At 44.0% G+C, this 21,997-nt stretch overlaps 1 protein-coding gene across 1 annotated transcript in view; it reads left to right on the forward strand.

Annotated features, from left to right (window-relative positions):
* The window catches only part of LOC106609941 (pericentriolar material 1 protein), a 48,107-nt gene that overhangs the window by 22,545 nt on the left and 3,565 nt on the right, over positions 1-21,997 (forward strand). The window contains 15 exon segments of the mRNA XM_045722667.1: positions 540-824; positions 3,015-3,160; positions 3,742-3,977; positions 5,064-5,242; positions 5,807-6,125; positions 6,510-6,674; positions 6,866-6,922; positions 9,160-9,332; positions 9,616-9,747; positions 10,653-10,788; positions 10,949-11,101; positions 11,471-11,574; positions 19,783-19,917; positions 20,352-20,576; positions 20,697-20,756. Of these exon segments, the coding sequence (XP_045578623.1) occupies positions 540-824; positions 3,015-3,160; positions 3,742-3,977; positions 5,064-5,242; positions 5,807-6,125; positions 6,510-6,674; positions 6,866-6,922; positions 9,160-9,332; positions 9,616-9,747; positions 10,653-10,788; positions 10,949-11,101; positions 11,471-11,574; positions 19,783-19,917; positions 20,352-20,576; positions 20,697-20,756 (2,505 nt within the window).

Genomic DNA, 21,997 nt, shown 5'->3' on the forward strand with positions numbered 1-21,997 from the left:
ACTCTGTACCGGTACCCCCTGTATATTGCCCCGCTAGTCTTATTTACTGCTGATTTTTATTTATTTTTGAAAATATTTTTTTTCTTAACTGCATTGTTGGTTAAGGGCTTGTAACTAATTTCACTGTACCTGTTGTATTCGGTGCATGTGACAAATAACATTTTATTTGCTTAATCAGTTGTAGTAGTTATGAGGGGTAAGGGTTAACCCTAAAATAACTCCAGTCCTAGAGAGATGCTGGGTGTGCAGGCTTTTGTTCCACCCCATAGGTTTCTATTGATATATGGTTACATACGGTATTGTTCTGCCATTTACTTGGTTGGTATTTTCTTATTGTTGCATTGTCGAGAAGGAACCTGCAAGTAAGCACTTTGTTGGATGATGACCATACGTAGGCCGTTTTTATAAGACTAATAAAACTTGAATCTTGGCATCATGAAAGTTCTGGGGGAAAATTGGGTCATGCATTCACAGCAGCACCCACAACTCGTTGGACACCCAATAATACAAATATATCACTCACCCCCTTCTTTCCCCAGCAACGTTCTGAAGCCGCCCCAACAATTTGCATCTGTAGCTAGTGGCCGACCCTCTCCCCGTTCTCGAGCCAACAACAACAACAACAACAGTCCCAAGCCCATGGCGGCATCGGGGCTGCGAGGCGCCAGGAGAACCTGCGTTGGGCGGCTGAGCTGTCCTTCCAGGAGGGTTCTGGCACTGGGTCTGCGTTGGCATCAAACCACTGGCAGGAGCAGGTGGGCACACTACAGAGGCAGCTGGACTTCAGCACCAGCATGTGTCAGACCCTACTGCAGGACCAGCAGGTTGGTATAGCAGTTGGCACACACTTCAGTCACCTCACACCAATACATATGCTTATCTAAAACATTTGACATGGTTGAGGCGTGCCTGATTTAGCTTGTCAGGTACGAGGCAAGCTGGCATGAGGAGTTTGATTTCTATGTACCTGACAAGCTAAGCTATATCAAGGGAACCTTGCATGTCAACGTTTTGGAATGTATTGATTTTAGCTTGTCTGGCATGAGGGATTTGCCCGCATTTCAGACTATTCCATTGTTTTCTTTGTACCTTCCAAGCTAAATTAAGTGCCTCAAGTATTTCAAATGTTTGGAATACGTATCAAACCATGTCTGAATTCACCAAACCGAAGGAGGTACTTGAGGTTAATTTAGCTTGCCTGACATGAGGAGTTTGTTTCCATTGTACATGACCAGCTAAGCCAAATAAAGTACACCAAGTATTTCAAATATTCGTAATATTGTGTGTTCACGCCTGGTCTGTGTCGTGACTTTACTTTCATTAATCTGTTGACTGTTATTTATCTAATCAAATGACTATGTTTAATTGTTACCAAATTTTTTATGAACTCATTAGGAATTGGGGCACCACGAGAGCGGTTCTTGAAAGAGTTACCATCTCCCGAATTAAACTCTAAGGGTCTTTACCTATCACATCCATAAACGGTCAACGTATTAATGATAACCTTGTATCATATCATCATTTTGAACAGTTGTAACCTCTTGCGTCAGCAAAAACCCCAGCCTTACTTATGATTCAGTGCTACACATTGGTTTAATTATTTATTTACTAGCTAACTAAATGGTAACACAGGATAAACATACACACTTAATACATTAGCAAAAGGTCCCTAGTGGACTGACATAATATGGCGGCTTGTTACAACGGGAAGGGGGACATAATACTTTGGTATGTTTAGAAACTACTCTCACAGTAATCATATACTTTGCACACTAACCGCCACCCGTTTGGTGTAAGAAGTCATCATGAAAGTATTTACGTGTAATTGTCTTGGTTCATCATGAACACATGCTTTGTTTGTAAATTGTTGGAGTGTACCTCTGGCTCTCCGTAAGTAAACAAAACAAGAAAATGGTGCCGTCTGTTTTGCTTAATATTGGGAATTTAAGTATATTTTAGCAATTCTATTTACTTTTTATACTTAAGTATATTTTAAACCAAATACTTTTACTCAAGTAGTATTTACTGGGTGACTTTTACTTGAGTAATTTTCTTTGAAGGTATCCTTACTTTTACTCAAGTATGACGATTGGGTACTCTTTCCACCACTGATGCATTTCAAGTTACAGTATTTACATTTACGTCATTTAGCAGACGCTCTTATCCAGAGCTCCTTTATAAAAAAAAAATTATGACATCACAAAATAACAACCAAATGACATTAGTGTTCTTTTAGGTCACATCTGCCCATTCCCTACGTTGTATGTTAGAAATATTGTTCCAGTATTTGCTTTAGAATGTGTTAGCGTTTCGGTGGGAAATGTCTGTGTAGACAAAGGCACATTACTGTGTGAACATTGGAGAGGGATGTTCTCTCCTTGATTTACTATCCCCACCAGCTCCCTTCTCTCCCCTCTGTATGTGAGAGGGGGTCCGGCTGAAGTTATTTATTGCAAAGCTTATCTGACCTATTTGGAGTCAGGACATCTGTTTCACCCAACCTACAGTAAAGGTTGCAGCAACCTAAGGCTATAGGCACACCGCCAAATAATGTTTGGCATTTCTGCTCGCTTTCCTTTCTGTTAAATGTCTATTACATTTCACTAAGGTCGATAAAGTAAGTTAATAAAGAAAATGTATTACTCACGCCAGTCTTGTGTTAGAGGTGCCTAAATGGATTTTCTCCACGTTGTCATTGATATAGCATGGTGGCGGTGACACTTAACCTATAGGGCATGGTGTTGAATTTGAATTTATCCAGCGTGCGTCGTCCTGATGGAAATGCAAACGCTGCTATTCCTTTTATACAAATCAGCCGTTGGCTTGAGATCCTATTTGACTGGGTGTCAGAACCTGTATGGGGAAACCAGTTGACAGACGGGTTCATGAATACCATTTTGTTCCCCTCCTTCTTTCTATCTCTTTCAAACTTTCTTTCTCTCTCCACACACACACACACACTTTCTACATCTCTTCTACCCGTTTTCCTTGTCCCTACCCGTTCTCCCCTCCAGACGTTGTCCTACATGCTCCAGACCCTGCTGACAGGACCGTACAACGCGCTGCCCAACAACCTGTCCTCCCCCCAGGTCCACCTGGTCATGCACCAGCTCAGCCAGTGTTACACACAGCTGGCCTGGCAGCAGAACAACGCCGAAAGGTAGACCGAACACACAAAAAAATAAACTAGAAATATGGATTCTATTGGTTTATTTACATTTTTGTCATTTAGCAGATGCTCTTATCAAGAGTAACTTACAGTATGTAAGTGTGTGCATACTTTTTCGTACTGGTCCAACCATGGGAATCGAACCCACAATTCTGGCGTTGCAAGCACCATGCTCTACCACCTAAGCCACACGGGTCCCATTTGACACAGATATTGTACAACAAACATTGCACCATATTTTAGCTATATACTGTAGCTAATTCTAATCTGAAGTCCCCAGATACTTTACTAATATGTTAATGTAACTGGCTCAATGTACTGCATGAGGGAAATGATCAGTGTCTGTTTTCCAGACCTTACAATTCAGTTGAACATTTATTCATTGCAGCTTTCGTTTGTTAGGTGCACACGCATGTCATGTCTACATTAGTTTATAGCTCTAAGTGCATAGCCAATCATGGTTTAATGACTATCTGCAGTATATGTGAACATGACATCAGGTTTAAACATGACTTGTGAATACAAGAATGTGGTTAGGTTTTAACACTTGACTTGCCTGTGTTTGTCCCCAGACTGAAACTGGTGCTGAGTGACCTGCTTCGTCGTCAACAGCAGCAGCAGCCGCCCTCCTCATCGTCAGGTCAGCAGGCCCAGAACCAGGGCTCCACGTCCCGGGACTCCGGCAGTGCCTGTCCCCCCTTCTCCCCCACCAGTCTCTTTCTCCCCTTCATCTCCTCCATGCCCCCCTCTGTCAACCAGGCCCTCCACCTGCCTCCCGGCCTGGCCGGCTTCTCACCCCTCTCCTCCGGTACGCCTTCCAACACCCTTTTATACATACATCTTCCATCCATTGTTTTTCGATCCTTCCTCGTTGATGTTATGACATATCTGTTTTGTATGAGTGAAAATTCTCAAAGGAATGAGAGTGTATACCAAACATTAGGAACAGCCTCAATTTGTCAGGGCATGGACTCTATAAGGTGTCAAGCGTTCCACAGGGATGCTGGCGCCCATGTCAACTCCAATGCGTCCCACAGTTGTGTCAAGTTGGCTGAGTGTCCTTTTGGGTGGTGGACCATTTTTGATACACACGGGAAACTGTTGAGCGTGAAAAACCCATTAGCGTTGCACTTCTTGACACAAACTGGTGTGCTTGGCACCTACTACCCTTCGCCGTTCAAAGGCACTGAAATTCTTGCCCATTCACCCTCTGAATGGCACACATACAAAATCCATGTCTCAAGGCTTAAAAATCCTTTAACCTGTCTCCTTAAAGCTTTCACCTGATCAGTCTGTCATGGAAAGAGCAGGTGTTCATAATGCTTTGTATAGTTAGTGTTCAAATACAGTCTCTTTCAGGGACTGGGTGTGCAAAAATGTATTAATTGCTTTTGTAATAATGTCATAGAAGGCATTCTTCTTTAAATACTCGTCACCTTGACCCAGTTCAATTCAGAGGTTAGCTTTTAGAAATTGAGAAGCTCTTGCACATATGAGTGTTATTGAGGAATAGAGGGCATACCGGAATAGTAGGAGAAATTCCTGATTTGATATGTTTGTAACCAAGTGTTTTCCAGATCACAATATACGCAGGTTGACGTTTATTGTCATCAGTCTTGTCCTGGAGGCAGAACTGAACGATTTTCCCCTTAAATAAGCCAGTCAAAATTGTCTCTTGGAATAATTAATAAAATTAAAAGCTTTTTAGTCTTAGTTTTAAGATTAGGGTTAGCAAGTAGGGTTAGGTTTAAAATCTGATTTTATTACTTTGTGGCTGTGCCAGCTAGTGACCACGCTGCAGATTTGCCTCCAGAACCAGATTCATGATGGAAAAACCGCTAACCTACACAATATACCTCTGTCTGCTCACTTCATTTCTTTCTCTCCTCCACAGGGTTTAACTTCAACCCCCTGTTCCCTTCTGCTATGGGGGAGTTCCCTCAGAGTGCTGGTGGCCAAGTCAGCCCAGACAACCAACAGCAGCAGCTGGATCCCAACACCTCAGTCAAGACAGAGTACTTGAGCTTCCCCCCGCCCCTACAATGCTCCCCATTCAACACTGTAGACAAAAGGGTGTGTGTGTGTGTGTGTGTGTGTGTGTGTGTGTGTGTGTGTGTGTGTGTGTTAGTGATTGATTGGTGAAAAAAAATCAAATAGTTGCATATCGTGATATTTTTGGATGATATTATTACTGATGTTTGACTCCCAAGTATAGGCAGCGTTAGCTAGCGCTAGTCGGTTGTACCTGTGCCAAAACTCCAGTATTTATTGATCCTATAGCATGTTCTCCATCTTTTTTAAATAGTGAGCCAACATGCTTTCAGTACTTCCATTTTCCTGACTGATCAAAACTAGTTTTCTCTTGTCCCTCTACAGCAGACATATAGTGAGCAATATGTTTGGAACATCAAATCGCAATACAATCTGTATCAAATCGTAATACATATAGAATCGCAATACATATCGTATTGGCACCTAAGTATCGTGATAATATTGTATCGTGATGTCCCTTGCATTTCCCAGGCCTGTGTGCAAAGAATGAAAGGCATACTTCATTGCTACTTAGTTCTATCTTACTCACATTTTTTTCCTTCATTTGTCCAACTGTCTTTCTCTGTCTGTATCCATCCCACCAGGCCCCAGAGGCAGAATGAAGGAACCGGCAGTCGTGGCCATGAATCTGGCTGGCTCAACGTCTCCCAGCCTCCAGCTCCTATCACCGAATCCCCCTCCCCTCTACCCCATAGAGGGGCTAACAACACCCGGCCCCAGGCCTTCGACCAGGCCTCCCAGGAGAGCTTCAGCAGCATGCCGGACCCGGCTGACCCCACCATCGTCACCAAGGCCTTCAGGGCAGGACGTAAGGCCTCTGCCCAGGCAAGCCTGGCCTCCCGCGACAAGACGCCCAACTCCAAGAGGAGGACCCGGCTGGCCAAGGGACACCACAAGAACACTGGTACGGGGACATGGGATACTGTGTAGGGACCTGTAATGATTTATATTGACTGCTTTTTCTCTAGAACTTGACGTTTCGTTCCTCTCCGGCAGCTCAGTTAGGATGGCCAGGAAGTAACTCACTCTGACCACCACGACTGTGTAGCACCTGCCTGTTGATATATTTACAACATAATACTAGAGATTTGAAGACCTCAATATTTCAGAGACAGAACTGAAATAGTATTGCTCAAGGCGACTTGGTCAACACTATCTATGCAAAAGACGAATGCACAAATAGGGTATTTTTTTAAACATATGTGTGTAAATGTTTCTTTTTGCATATCTCACACTTTCTCCCCTCTTTGTTTTGTGTGTTTCACTTTCCTTGCTTGTGTATCTCCAGGAGTGGAGAGTGACAGCGTGTCCAGCACGGCCAACTTTGTCCAGGAGAGGGTGCCGCAGCCCCATCGCCAGAGGGACCAGAACCAGAGCCTGCTAGATAAACTGACCCAGGAGAAACTGGACACCAAGACCAAGACAGGCAACAAGCCCAACGACCTCTCCTCCGGTACAAAACCTTGACCAGATCACACCACACCTTGTCCACTCACATCTTCAGTTTCATTATTATTGTTATTTGAGTTTAATCTTGGTTTAATTGGTTTTATGTCCTCACATTTTTGTAACGTGACCACATTTTACTTTTTGTTTATTTATTTTTGGTTTATTTATGTCGTTACTTTTTGATTTTCCTCACAGCCTATGCTTGGAGAACACCTTTCCTCTCTAACAGAATTGCATGCACTGAAGCGCCAGGTAAACTCACCCCTAGCACACAGCTACAGTGGGGGAAAAAAGTATTTGATCCCCAGCTGATTTTGTACGTTTGCCCACTGACAAAGAAAGGATCAGTCTATAATTTTAATGGTAGGTTTATTTGAACACTGAGAGACAGAATAACAACAAAAATATCCAGAAAAACGCATGTCAAAAATGTTATGAATTGATTTGCATTTTAATGAGGGAAATAAGTATTTGACCCCCTCTCAATCAGAAAGATTTCTGGCTCCCAGTTGTCTTTTATACAGGTAATGAGCTGAGATTAGGAGCACACTCTTAAAGGGAGTGCTCCTAACCGCAGCTTGTTACCTGTATAAAAGACACCTGTCCACAGAAGCAATCAATCAACCAGATTCCAAACTCTCCACCATGGCCAAGACCAAAGAGCTCTCCAAGGATGTCAGGGACAAGATTGTAGACCTGCACAAGGCTGGAATGGGCTACAAGACCATTGGCAAGCAGCTTGGTGAGAAGGTGACAACATTTGGTGCGATTATTCGCAAATGGAAGAAACACAAAAGAACTGTCAATATCCCTCGGCCTGGGGTTCCATGCAAGATCTCACCTCGTGGAGTTGCAATGATCATGAGAACGGTGAGGAATCAGCCCAGATCTACACGGGAGGATCTTGTCAATGATCTCAAGGCAGCTGGGACCATAGTCACCAAGAAAACAATTGGTACCACACTACGCCGTGAAGGACTGAAATCCTGCAGCGCCCGCAAGGTCCCCCTGCTCAAGAATACATATACATGCCCGTCTGAAGTTTGCCAATGAACATCTGAATGATTCAGAGGACAACTGGTGAAAGTGTTGTGGTCAGATGAGACCAAAATGGAGCTATTTGACATCAACTCAACTCACTGTGTTTGGAGGAGGAGGAATGCTGCCTATGACCCCAAGAACACCATCTCCACCGTCAAACATGGAGGTGGAAACATTATGCTTTGGGGGTGTTTTTCTGCTAAAGGGACAGGACAACTTCACCGCATCAAAGGGACGATGGACGGGGCCATGTACCGTCAAATCTTGGGTGAGAACCTCCTTCCCTCAGCCAGGGCATTGAAAATGGGTCATGGATGGGTATTCCAGTATGACAATGACCCAAAACACATGGCCAAGGCAACAAAGGAGTGGCTCAAGAAGAAGCACATTAAGGTCCTGGAGTGGCCTAGCCAGTCTCCAGACCTTAATCCCATAGAAAATCTGTGGAGGGAGCTGAAGGTTCGAGTTGCCAAACGTCAGCCTCGAAACCTTAATGACTTGGAGAAGATCTGCAAAGAGGAGTGGGACAAAATCCCTCCTGAGATGTGTGCAAACCTGGTGGCCAACTACAAGAAACGTCTGACCTCTGTGATTGCCAACAAGTGTTTTGCCACTAAGTACTAAGTCATGTTTTGCAGAGGGGTCAAATACTTATTTCCCTCATTAAAATGCAAATCATTTTATAACATTTATGACATGTGTTTTTCTGGATTTTTTTGTTGTTATTCTGTCTCTCACTGTTCAAATAAACCTACTATTAAAATTAAAGACTGATCATTTCTTTTTAAGTGGGCAAACGTACAAAATCAGCAGGGGATCAAATACTTTTTTCCCCCACTGTAAGCACCAGCTATCACTGATTGTCATTGATTTGAACTTTTGTGTAATATCGGTCATCCAAGCACCTCATGCATGTAATACAGTTAAACTTTTAACGGACTCAAACTAGATCCCAACCTTAGTGTAACCTTGGAGTCTCTCGGTTGATCTAATGGACTTAGCTAACAATTGAAAGGGGGATACCTAGTCCGTTGTCCAACTGAATGTATTCAACTGAAATGTGTCTTCCGCATTTACCCCAACCCCTCTGAATCAGAGTAATATGCTTGGCATTCTAATTGGCTTTAAAAAAAAAGTTTTTTAAATGCAATTGCTTTTTCTTTTACATTTAGGAATGTGTTGGATTGTACAGTATCATTGCCTTCGATACATTACTCTTAGAGAACTACTAGGTGTGCAGGCTTTTCCTCCAACTCTACTCTAACACATCTGATTCAGCCAATCATGGTGCTGATGAAGGTATGTTTCAGCAGAGCTGGAGCCAAAGACTACACCGCCACCTGTGCAATACTGGATGGATGGATATATATATAATATATCCCCAATAGACTGCCACTTATACTTGCAACATCTTCTCGAGTGTCTGTCTTGCGTTTTAACACCTCCAGATGCCAGCAGTGACTTCTCCCTGTTCGAGGCCCTGAGGGAGACCATCTACTCGGAGGTGGCCACGCTCATCTCCCAGAACGAGTCGCGGCCCCACTTCCTCATCGAGCTCTTCCACGAGCTGCAGCTGCTCAACACTGACTACCTGCGCCAGAGGGCACTCTACACCCTACAGGTAAACACTTCCGAATGACGATTTAGTGCTGATCATAGACCAGCACTCCTACTCTAAGACTGTAAATAGTATTTCATACAATCCATGGGTAAACCTCATAGGAATGGTTTACCCATGGAGCCACAAGGAGCTACTGATAAAGACCTGAGGTGTCGAAATGTTGATAAATCACGTAGGAGCATAGAATGCAGTGTTTCTTCTAAATGTACAGCTCATGCTTTAACGTTCTTCCTTGCTGTTGGATTCTCATGTTTAACCATGTCTTTTTGCTGTTGACCTCCAGGACATAGTGACCAGGCACCTGACGGAGAAGAGTGCGGCCGAGGACCAGGCCTCCACCCTGGGCCCTGTTGCCTGGGCAGCCGGCTCCCAGTCAGAGCTCACCCCCAGCGAGAGCCTGGCCACCAGCGACGGGGTGAGACAGACGGATTTACACACACACACACACACACCTGCTGCCTCATTAAATCACTTGCCTGTCATATCTCCCACTCCCTCTTTTCTCTTCTCAAGCTTCCCCTGCCTCCTCATTAAATCACTTGCCTGTCATAACCCACACTCCCTCTTTTCTCTTCTCAAGCTTTCCCTATCTCTCGCTCTTTTCTCTAGCTCTTGCCAATGTCTCATTCCTGACACCTCTCACTTTCTCTCAACATCTCTCGCTCTTTCCAGCCATCCATCTTAAACACTGTCCATCTATTTTTATTTCACTCTCATCCATCTTAAACACTCCGTCCATCTCTTTTTCTCTCTCTGCCTACCTCCTTTGTTCTCCGCCCCCCCACCCCCCTTGTCTTTGAAATCGAGTGCCCAAGTTGTCAGTAAGGCTGTGCCTTGAGGCCTATCCGTCAGTCTGAGTGAAGCGTTGCGGTTGCTGCCTGCCGGACAGATTAGATGTGTGGCTGTGCAGGTCTTTGTTCTAGCCCAGATCCCCGGATGTTTCGCTAAATTATAACAATCCCTTTTGTCTTTGTAAATCACTCTTTTGTTCCCCAGTGATGGATGAGATGCCCGATTCCCCCATGTTTGGAGAAAAGGATACAAGGGCAGATGCGCTGCCCATTGTTTTTAGTCTATTGCATCCCTCACTAATTTCACGAGATAGAATAGATGCAAAATCGGTCAAGGGAGTTTAGCAGAGCGGTCTCTGCAATGAATCAACGTTTTTTTGTTGTTCTCCCCCTTCTTCCTCATTCGGACAATGAAGGATGAATGGGTTCTCGTTTAGGATTTATTTTGTATTTTTTTCTCTCTAAATTGTGTTTGTTAGCCCCCATGGGTGAGTGGTGTGTGACTGAATTCCCTTTTTACCTCTCTCAGGATGTGTCGGAGAAGAACATCCGGATCATCAAGCATCACGTCCCGATTAAGAGGCGGAACGACGCAGAATCGGTAGACAACGAGAGCACCCTGTCCACCACCTCCAACCTGGAGCCGTTCGCTAACGACGACTTAGGTAAAAAGAAATGCATGCTCTAAAATACAGCATATTAGGTTAAATAACTTCAGCTTGTGGCCAGTTGAGTTTATTAACCCGCATTGCTCTTCTAATATCCTTCTCTTGTGTTCTCTCGCTCTCTCTCCCTCTCCTGCCACTTGCTATGCTGTACTGCCAGGTAACACAGTGATCCACTTAGACAAGGCTCTAGCCAGGATGAGGGAGTATGAGCGCATGAAGCTCAAGGCTGAGTTTAGCCCCAACACCACCACTGCTACTGCCTCTGAGGCCTCTGCTAACTCTTCTGCTAGCGCTGCTCAGCTGCTGGAAGGTACACATCTCTCGCTCTCGACTACTCTCTGTTCTACAGCTCTCTATCTCTGGTAGAAATTCGTAACGCTTGTTCCCCAAGGCCATGTGCTTCGACCCACTCTCCGGTGTTGCGGTCGGCGGGTGTGAACATTCCCACACACGTGTTTCCAAATGCAAAGCACTTTGGCTGTCTGCGGTCTCATGTAGAGTCCTTGATGTGTGCAGTCACGCCCTCACACACTTAGTAAAGACAAATGGGATGTGGCAATGGTGTGCTGAGCTGTTTTGATTTCTCTTGGTGCCAGCTTACAAAACACAGACCTCAGATGGGAGATTGTGTGTGTGTGTGTGTGTGTGTGTGTGTGTGTGTGTGTGTGTGTGTGTAAAGGTGCGGGAGTCTGGTCAGGTGATGTCCACTGTCCCCAGATCGACACCCAGCAGCTGGACAGACAGATTAAGGCCATAATGACTGAAGTCATCCCCTTCCTCAAGGTAGGAACCCAGGACCCACCTCAATACTCTATAGTGGTCTCCCTTTTGTCTCCTGTCCTTCATTTATACTAGGGGTGGTCAATCCTCATCCTGGAAAGCTACTGGTCTGGATGTGCCCAAGCCTAGCTCAGATAATCCCTACCATTGTGTAGCAGAGTTGTCATAATGCTTCAGCGAATGTACATTATCCAAGGGGCGTTGGCAGACACAATGCAAGTAACTTAATGTGTCCCTCTAATTGCCTTGAATGCCTCTGTTGATCCTACAGCTATTGTAGGCAGAAATCATGTACCTATGAAGCAGTTATACTGTTAGCACTGAGACGGTGTGCCCTAGTAGGAAGTCCACTGTGTGCAGCTCACCCTGCACTATCAGCTCAAACATAAATAACATGAGCATGTCTACTTATGCTAAGCTTCCCATTAAAGCAATGAAAACATCAAGCATCCCAGAAAAGTGCTAAAAATAGCCCACATTAACATATGTAGCCTAAGAAACAATATTCTATCTCTGAAACACACTTTGATACAGTGGTAGCAATACATGGCTATAACATCTACAGAAATGCCAATGGTGGAGGTGTTGCTGTTTTATATTCAGAACCACATACCTGTAAAGCTTTGAGGATCTCATGTTAAATACTGTTGACGTAATATGGCTACAGGTTCATCTGCCTCACTTAAAGCCCATTCTTGTGGGAAGCTGCTATAGACCACCAAGTGCTGACAGTCAGTATCTGGATAATATGTGTGATATGTATGATAATATATGTGATCTCAACAGAGAGGTATACTTTGTGGGTGATTTTTAAATATTGACTTTCATCAAGCTGCCTACTCAAGAAAAAGTTTCAAACTAACCCGTGCCTGCAACCTGGTTTAGGTTATCAGTCAACCTACCAGGGTAGTTACAAACAGCACCGGAATGAAATCATCAACATGTATTGATCACATCTTCACTAATGCTGCAGGAATTTACTTTAAAGCAGTATCCAAATCCATAGGATGTAGTGATCACAATATAATAGCCATATCTAGGAAAACCAAAGTTCCAAAGACTGGGCCTAATAGTGTATGAGGTCAAACAAGACGTATTGTAGTGATTCCTATGTTGATGTAAAGAATATTTGTGGTTTGTAATGAGGAGCAACCAGACGCTGCGCTTGACACATTTATGAAATTGCTTATTCCAGTTACGAAGAAGCATGCACCCATTTTTAAGAAATTAACTAAAAACTATTAAATCCCCTTGGATTGAGGAATTGAAAAACGGTATGGTTGAGAGGGATGAGGCAAAAGGAATGGCAAGTCTGGCTGCACAGCCGATTGACCAACTTAGTGAAAATTGAGAAATCATGTGACTAAACTGAGTAAAAAGAAGAAACTAATATGAAACAAAGATGAATGATAGTAATAAGCTTTGGAGCACCTTAAATGAAATGTTGGGCAAAAAGGCAAACTCTGCTCCATTCATTGAATCAGATGGCTGGCTCATTCTTCACAAAACCCACTGATATTGCCAATGACAATGACGTTTTCATTGGCAAGAATAGCCAATTTAGGAATGACGTGCCAGCAACAAACGCTGACACTACACATTCAAGTATAACTGATTTAAATTAGGAAAGACAAGCACTGTAATTTTGAATTCCATAAAGTGAGTGTGGAAGAAGTGAAAAAATGATTGTCTATCAACAATGACAAGCCACCAGGGTCTGACAACTTGGAAAATGACTGAGGATAATAGCAGATGATATTGCCACTCCTATTTGCCATATATCTTTTTGTTTTCATTTTTTTTTCTCACCTTTTTTATTTAACCCGGTAGGGCAGTTGAGCGTAAATTCTCATTTACAACTGCGACCTGGCCAAGATAAAGCAAAGCAGTGTGACAGACAACACGGAGTTACACATGGAATAAACAATAAACAAGCCAATAACACAATAAACAAGTCAATGACACAGTAGAAAAAAAGAAAGTCTATATACAGTGTTTGCAAAAGGCGTGAGGAGGTAGGCAATAAATAGGCCATAGTAGCGAAGAATTACAATGGCAGATTAACACTGGAGTGATAAATGGGCAGATGATGATGTGCAAGTAGAGATACTGGTGTGCAAAAGAGCAGAAAAGTAAATAAAAACAGTATGGGGATGAGATTGGGTGGGCTATTTACAGATGGACTATGTACCGCTGCAGCGATCGGTTAGCTGCTCAGATAGCTGATGTTTAAAGTTGGTGAGGGAAATATAAGTCTCCAGCTTCAGATTTTTATTTAATTAAAAAATATATATATATTTTTATTTATTTGCTATTCGTTCCTGTCACTGGCAGCAGATAACTGGAAGGAAAGGCGGCCAAATGGGGTGTTGGCTTTGGAGATGATCAGTGAGATATACCTGCTGGAACGTGTGCTACGGGTGGGTGTTGTTATTGTGACCAGTGAGCGAAGGCGGAGCTTTACCTAGCATAGACTTATGGATGACCTTGAGCCAGTGGGTCTGGCGACGAATATGTAGCGAGGGCCAGCCGACTAGAGCATACAGGTCGCAGTGGTGGGTAGTATGTGGGGCTTTGGTGGCAAAACGGATGGCACTGTGATAGACTGCATCCAGTTTGCTGAGTAGAGTGTTGGGGGGCTATTTTGTAAATGACATCGCCAAAGTTAAGGAATGGTAGGATAGTCAGTTTTACGAGGGTATGTTTGGCAGCGTGAGTGAAGGAGGCTTTGTTGTGAAATAGGAAGCTGATTTTGGATTGGAAATGCTTAATGTGAGTCTGGAAGGAGAGTTTACAGTCTAACCAGACACCTAGGTATTTCTAGTTGTCCACATATTCTAAGTCAGAACCGTCCAGAGTAGTGATGCTAGTCGAGTGAGCGGGTGCGGGCAGCGATCGGTTGAAGAGCATGCATTTAGTTTTACTAGCATTTAAGAGCAGTTGGAGGCCACGGAAAGAGTGTTTTATGGCATTGAAGCTCATTTGGAGGTTTGTTAACACAATGTCCAAAGAAGGGCCAGAAGTATACTGAATGGTGTCGTCTGCATAGAGGTGGATCAGAGAATCACCAGCAGCAAGAGCGACATCATTGATATATACAGAGAAAAGAGTCGGCCTGAGAATTGAACCCTATGGCACCCCCATAGACTGCCAGAGGTCCAGACAACAGGCCCTCTGATTTGACACACTGAACTCTGAGAAGTAGTTGGTGAACCAGGCGAGGCAGTCATTTGAGAAACAAAGGTTATTGAGTCTGCCGATAAGAATGCAGTGATTGACAGAGTCGAAAGCCTTATCAGTTCGATGAAGACGGCTGCACAATACTGTCTTTTATTGATGGCGACTATGATATCGTTTAGGACCTTGACCAGTTCGGAAACCAGATTGCATCTTCAATTTTAAGCCTACTAGAAAGTGTATGCCCTCAGGCCTGGAGGGAAGCAAAAGTCTTTCCGCTACCCAAGAATAGTAAAGCCCCCTTTACTGGCTCAAATAGCCGACCAATCAGCCTGTTACCAACCCTTAGGAAACAAATTGACAGGACTTTCAGCACGCTTATAGGGAACGACATTCAACAAGCATGGCACTTACACAAATGACTGATTGGCTGAGAGAAATGTATGATAAAAAGAATGTGGGAGCTGTGTTGTTAGACTTCAGTGCAGCTTTTGACATTATCGACATTACAGTGGTAGGCCTGATTACCAACAACAACGAGACGGCCTACAGGAAGGAGGTGAGGGCCCTTGGAGTGTGGTGTCAGGAAAATAACCTCTCACTCAACGCCAACAAAACAAAGGAGATCATAGTGGACTTCAGGAAACAGCAGAGGGAGCGCGCCCCCCCCATCCACATGGAAAGTTTTAAGTTCATCGGCGTACACATCACGGACAAACTGAAATGGTCCACCCACACAGACAGCGTGATGAAGAAGGCGCAACAGCACCTCTTCAACCTCAGGGGGCTGAAGAAATTTGGCATGTCATCTAAAACACTCACAAACCTTTACAGATGCACAAGTATCCTGTCGGGCTGTATCACTGGTGCGGTTGAGGGCAGTGCAATTGCCGTAAGGCTCTACAGAGGGTAGTGTGGTCTACCCAACACATCACCGGGGGCAAACTACCTGCCCTCCAGGACACCTACAGCACCCGATGTCACAGGAAGGTCAAAAACATCAAGGACAACAACCACCCGAGCCACTGCCTGTTCACCCCGCTAATATCTAGAAGGTGAGGTCAGTACAGATGCATCAAAGCTGGGACCGAGAGACTGAAAAACAGCTTCTATCTCAAGGCCATCAGACTGTTAAACAGCCGTCACTAACATAGAGGCTGCTGCCAACATACAGACTCAAATCTCTGGCCACTTAAATAAATGGACTTAATAAAGGTATCACTAGTCACTTGAAATAATGCCACTTTAATGTTTACATATCCTACGTTACTCATGTCATATGTATATACTGTATTCTGTTTATATATGTACATATTCTATTCATCCCTTTACATTTGTGTGTATAAGGTAGTTGTTGTGAATTTGTTACAGTACAGTCATGGCCAAAAGTTTTGAATGGCACAAATATTAATTTCCACGAAGTTTGCTGCTTCTGTGTCTTTAGATATTTTTGTCAGATGTTACTATAGAATACTGAAGTATAATTACAAGCATTTCATAAGTGTCAAAGGCTTTTATTGACAATTACATGAAGTTGATGCAAAGAGTCAGTGTTGACCCTTCTTTTTCAAGACCTCTGCAATCCACCCTGGCATGCTGTCAATTAACTTCTGGGCCACATACTGACTGATGGCAGCCCATTCTTGCATAATCAATGCTTGGAGTTTGTCAGAATTTGTGGGGTTTTGTTTGTCCACCTACCTCTTGAGGATTGACCACAAGTTCTCAATGGGATTAAGGTCTGGGGAGTTTCCTGGCCATGGACCCAAAATGTCGATGTTTTGTTCCCCGAGCAACTTAGTTATCACTTTTGCCTTATGGCAAGGTGCTCCATCATGCTGGACAAGGCATTGTTCGTCACCAAACTCTTCCTGGATGGTTGGGAGAAGTTGCTCTTGGAGGATGTGTTGGTACCATTCTTTATTCATGACTGTGTTCTTAGGCAAAATTGTTGGCATGACACAGAACTGATGGTAGCGCTCACCTTGTCTCACCTTGACAATCGGAAAGGGGGATTCATCAGAGAATGACTTTATCTCAGTCCTCAGCAGTCCAATCCCTGTACCTTTTGCAGAATATCAGTCTGTCCCTGATGTTTTTCCTGGAGAGAAGTGGCTTCTTTGCTGCCTTTCTTGACACCAGGCCATCCTCCAAAAGTCTTCGCCTCACTGTGCGTGCAGATGCACTCACACCTGCCTGCTCCCATTCCTGAGTAAGCTCTGTACTGGTGGTGCCCCGATCCTGCAGCTGAATCAACTTTAGGAGACGGTCCTGGCGCTTGCTGGACTTTCTTGGGCGCCCTGAAGCCTCTTCACAACAATTGAACCGCTCTCCTTGAAGTTCTTGATGATCCGATAAATGGTTGATTTAGGTGCAATCTTACTGGCAGCAATATCCTTGCCTGTGAAGCCCTTTTTGTGCAAAGCAATGATGATGGCACGTGTTTCATTGCAGGTAACCAAGGTTGACAAAGGAAGAACAATGATTACAAGCACCAACCTCCTTTTGTCATGCTGATTGAGTTTGAAAAACAGACTGGAAGCTTCAGAGTAATCTCCAGCCTTGTCCTCGATAACACTCACACCTGTGTTAATGAGAGAATCACTGACATGCCAGCTGGTCCTTTTGTGGCAGGGCTGAAATGCAGTGTAAATGTTTTTGGGGGATTCAGTTCATTCAATTAATTGCAATTCATCTGATCACTATTCATAACATTCTGCAGTATATGCAAATTGCCATCATACAATCTGAGGCAGCAGACTTTGTGAAAATTAATATTTGTGTAATTCTCAAAACTTTTGGCCACGACTGTATACATCAATGATGTCGCTCTTGCTGCTGGTGATTCTCTGATCCACCTCTACACAGACGACACAATTTTGTATACTTCTGGCCCTTCTTTGGACACTGTTAACTAACCTCCAGTCGAGCTTCAATGCCATACAACTCTCCTTCCGTGGCCTCTAACTGCTCTTAAATGCAAGTAAAACTAAATGCATGCTCTTCAACCGATCGCTACCCACACCTACCCACCCGTCCAGCATCACTACTCTGGACAGTTCTGACTTAGAATATGTGGACAACTACAAATACCGAGGTGTCTGTTTAGACTCTAAACTCTCCAGACTCACATTAAGCATCTCCAATCCAAAATTAAATCTAGAATCAGCTTCCTATTTCGCAACAAAGCATCCTTCACTCATGCTGCCAAACATACCCTCGTAAACCTGACCATCCTACCGATCCTCGACTTCGGCGATGTCATTTACAAAATAGCCTCCAATACCCTACTCAATAAATTGGATGCAGTCTATCACAGTGCCATCCGTTTTGTCACCAAAGCCCCATATACTACCCACCACTGCGACCTGTCCACTCTCGTTGGCTGGCCCTCGCTTCATACTCATCGCCAAACGCACTGGCTCCAGGTCATCTACAAGTCTCTGCTAGGTAAAGCCCCGCCTTAGCTCACTGGTCACCACAGCAGCACCCACCCGTAGCACGCACTCTAGCAGGCATATCTCACTGGTCACCCCCAAAGCCAATTCCTCCTTTGGTTGCCTTTCTTCCAGTTCTCTGCTGCCAATGACTGGAATGAACTGCAAAAATCACTGAAGCTGGAGACACATCTCCCTCACTAGCTTTAAGCACCAGTTGTCAGAGCAGCTCACAGATCACTGCACCTGTACATAGCCCATCCAACTACCTCATCCCCATACTGTATTTATTTATTAATCTTGCTCCTTTGCACCCCAATATCTCTACTTGCACATTAATCTTCTGCACATCTACAATTCTGTTTAATTTCTATATTGTAATTACTTTGCCATCATGGCCTATTTATTGCCTTACCTCCCTTATCCTACCTCATTTGCACATACTGTATAGACTTTTTCTACTGTATTATTGACTGTATGTTTGTTTATTCCATGTGTAACTCTGTTGTATGTGTTGAACTGCTTTGCTTTATCTTGGCCAGGTCGCAGTTGCAAATGAGAACTTGTTCTCAACTAGCCTACCTGGTTAAATAAAGGTAAAATAAGAAATAAAAAAAGATAGGGAGAAGTCCATAATAAAGCGTTGCTCTGTCTTAACAACACGATCAACAAGGCAGGTCCTACAGGCCCTAGTTTTGTTGCATCTGGACTACTGTTCAGTTGTGTGGTTAGGTGCCACAAAGAGGGACCTCAAATGTACAATTGGCTCAGAACAGGGCAGCACAGCTGGCCCTTAAATGTACACAGAGTGATAACATAATGTGCATGTAAATCTCTCATGGCTGAAACTGGAGGAGAGGTTGACTTCGAAAGAAGTGTGGACATGCTGAATGCACAGAGGTGTCTGTTTTTTAAACTACTAGCACACAGCTTGGACACCCATGCATACCCCACAAGACAAGCCACCAGAGGTTTCTTCACAATCCCCAAGTCAAGAACAGACAATGGGAGGCACACAGTACTATAGAGCCATGACTACATGGAACTATAATCCACATCAGGTAACTGATGCAAGCAGTGGAATCGGATAAAAAGATAAAAATACACGTTATGGAACAGCGGGGACTGAAGAGACACTCGGGAACAGACACTCATACGCACACACACGCTAGCACACCCACTCTAAACACACGTACATTATAATATTGTTGTATGGTGGTATTATACATTTTGTATTGTAGATATGTAGTGGTGTAATAATGTTATATGATGTACTGTTTTATCTTTGGTTTTATGTGTAATGTAAGTGCCTTAATGTGTTTGGACCCCAGGAAGAGTTAACAGCAGCTAATGGGGACCCCTAATAAATACCAATGTGCAGACTCATGCTACATTTGGAGTGCGATAATATAAGAATATTGTGACTGTGTGACTTGAGCAATTTTTCACTATTGGCAATGGAAAAGCCCTCGTTTTTGCTTTGACAAACAATTTGGCAAACTAGTATGATTTCAATCCAGAAAGGGACCCAGGCTAGCAATATACTATGTTAAAGGCAAAGAACTGAGAGGTTGTTTTTGTTCTTGTGGTCTGTCAGGAGCACATGGACGAGGTGTGTTCCTACCAGCTGCTGACATCGGTGCGGCGCATGGTGCTCACCCTCACCCAGCAGAACGACGAGAGCAAGGAGTTTGTCCGCTTCTTCCACCGACAGCTGGGAGGCATACTGCAGGTATGATGATATAGCAAATTTAGAGGTTTTCCCCACTGCGACTCAAACCTCAGATTAGTCGGGTAACTGTTTATTTTGGTATAAGAGCTGAAAACATCCACTCGAACAAGTTAACAAAGTGCAGACTAACATAAGAATTTATATCCAGAAATATTGGTTCAGACATTTTTAAAATTAGTATATGCAAAGATTTTTGACCACAGCCTGTTGTTTCCATGGGAACAAATGAGCTATAGTGGGCAGAACAAGCAAGGAGGGGGCAAGAGCCAAGCACGAGCTAGTGAGATCCTATTGGTTCAGCCATTTAAAAAAAAATAAGTATCAATGTGCAGCTTTCTTAGACAAATTTTCTCAACACCTATTCTATCTAGTGCTGTTTTTAGCTTATCGTTATTGTCAAAATGGAATCCTAGGTTTCTCTCCCTCCCCCTCAGGACTCTCTGAGTAAGTTTGCAGGACGTACTCTAAAGGACTGTGGCGAGGACCTGCTTGTGGAGATCTCTGAGATCCTGTTTAACGAGCTGGCCTTCTTCAGACTCATGCAAGACCTGGACAGCAACAGCAGTAGTACTGCTACTATAGCTAACTCCCAGGCCAGGCACAAGAACCACAAGAGACCTAATAATAACCAAGTCAAGCAGGAACACAGGAATAATGAGGTAGGTGGAGGGGATAGGGGTGTGGGTGAGTGTTTTCATATTGGATTTGTGTGTGTCATTCAATTTAATACGAAATGAGCGAATACATTTCAAGACAATTGAACATTTGACTACTTTCAGGAGAAGAAGTCTCCGGAGGTCGAGAAGTCCTTTTCCACAGCATATCTCGATGAAGACAAAGTGAGGAAATCAACATTCAACATCAGATCTGGCTTGAAACCACAAGAAAATCAGTCTCTTTAGACTACACATAGTGTAATCCAGGGGTGTCAAACTCAGAAAATCTGCTATTTCTTTGCCGTCGACGCTCCCGAACGGTCTAGCTTTCATTTCAGTGATTATTAGCAAGCTGGACAATGTATGAATGTAGGTCCATTATAATTTCTACAGTTTCAATTTGGTTTAGTCATTTTAAAATGTATGTATGTACTCACTCAGCAAAAAAGAAACGACTTCTCACTGTCAACTGCGTTTATTTTCAGCAAACTTAACGTGTACATTTTTGTATGAACATAAGATTCAACAACTGAGACATAAACTGAACAAGTTCCACAGAAATGGAATACTGTGTCCCTGAACGGGGGGGGGGTCAAAATCAAAAGTAACAGTCAGTATATGGTGCATTAAGTAATGCAATGCATCTCCTCCTCATGGACTGCACCAGAGTTGCCAGTTCTTGCTGGGAGATGTTACCCCACTCTTCCACCAAGGCACCTGCAAGTTCCCGGACATTTCTGGGGTGAATGGCCCTAGCCCTCACCCTCCGATCCAACAGGTCCCAGACGTGCTCAATGGGATTGAGATCCGGGCTCTTCGCTGGCCATGGCAGAACACTGACATTCCTGTCTTGCAGGAAATCACACACAGAATGAGCAGTATGGCTGGTGGCATTGTCATGCCAGGATGAGCCTGCAGGAAGGAGGAAGTCTTCCCTGTAATGCACAGTGTTGAGATTGCCTGCAATGACAAGCTCAGTCCGATGATGCTGTGACACACCGCCCCAGACCATGACGAACCCTCCACCTCAATCGATCCCGCTCCAGAGTACAGGCCTCAGTGTAACGCTCATTCCTTCGACGATAAACGCAAATCCGACTATCACCCCTGGTGAGACAAAACAGCGACTCGTCAGTGAAGAGCACTTTTTGCCAGTCCTGTCTGGTCCAGCGACGGTGGGTTTTTGCCCATAGGCGACGTTGTTGCCGGTGATGTCTGAGGACCTGCCTTACAACAGGCCTACAAACCCTCAATCCAGCCTCTCGGCCTATTGCGGACAGTCTGAGCACTGATGGAGGGATTGTGCTTTCCTGGTGTAACTCGGGCAGTTGTTGCCATCCTGTACCTGTTCCACAGGTGTGATGTTCAGATGTACCGATCCTGTGCAGGTGTTGTTGCACGTGTTCTGCCACTGCGAGGACAAT

Source organism: Salmo salar, chromosome ssa08 (genome assembly GCF_905237065.1).
Source record: "Salmo salar chromosome ssa08, Ssal_v3.1, whole genome shotgun sequence".
Lineage (NCBI taxonomy): Eukaryota > Metazoa > Chordata > Actinopteri > Salmoniformes > Salmonidae > Salmo > Salmo salar.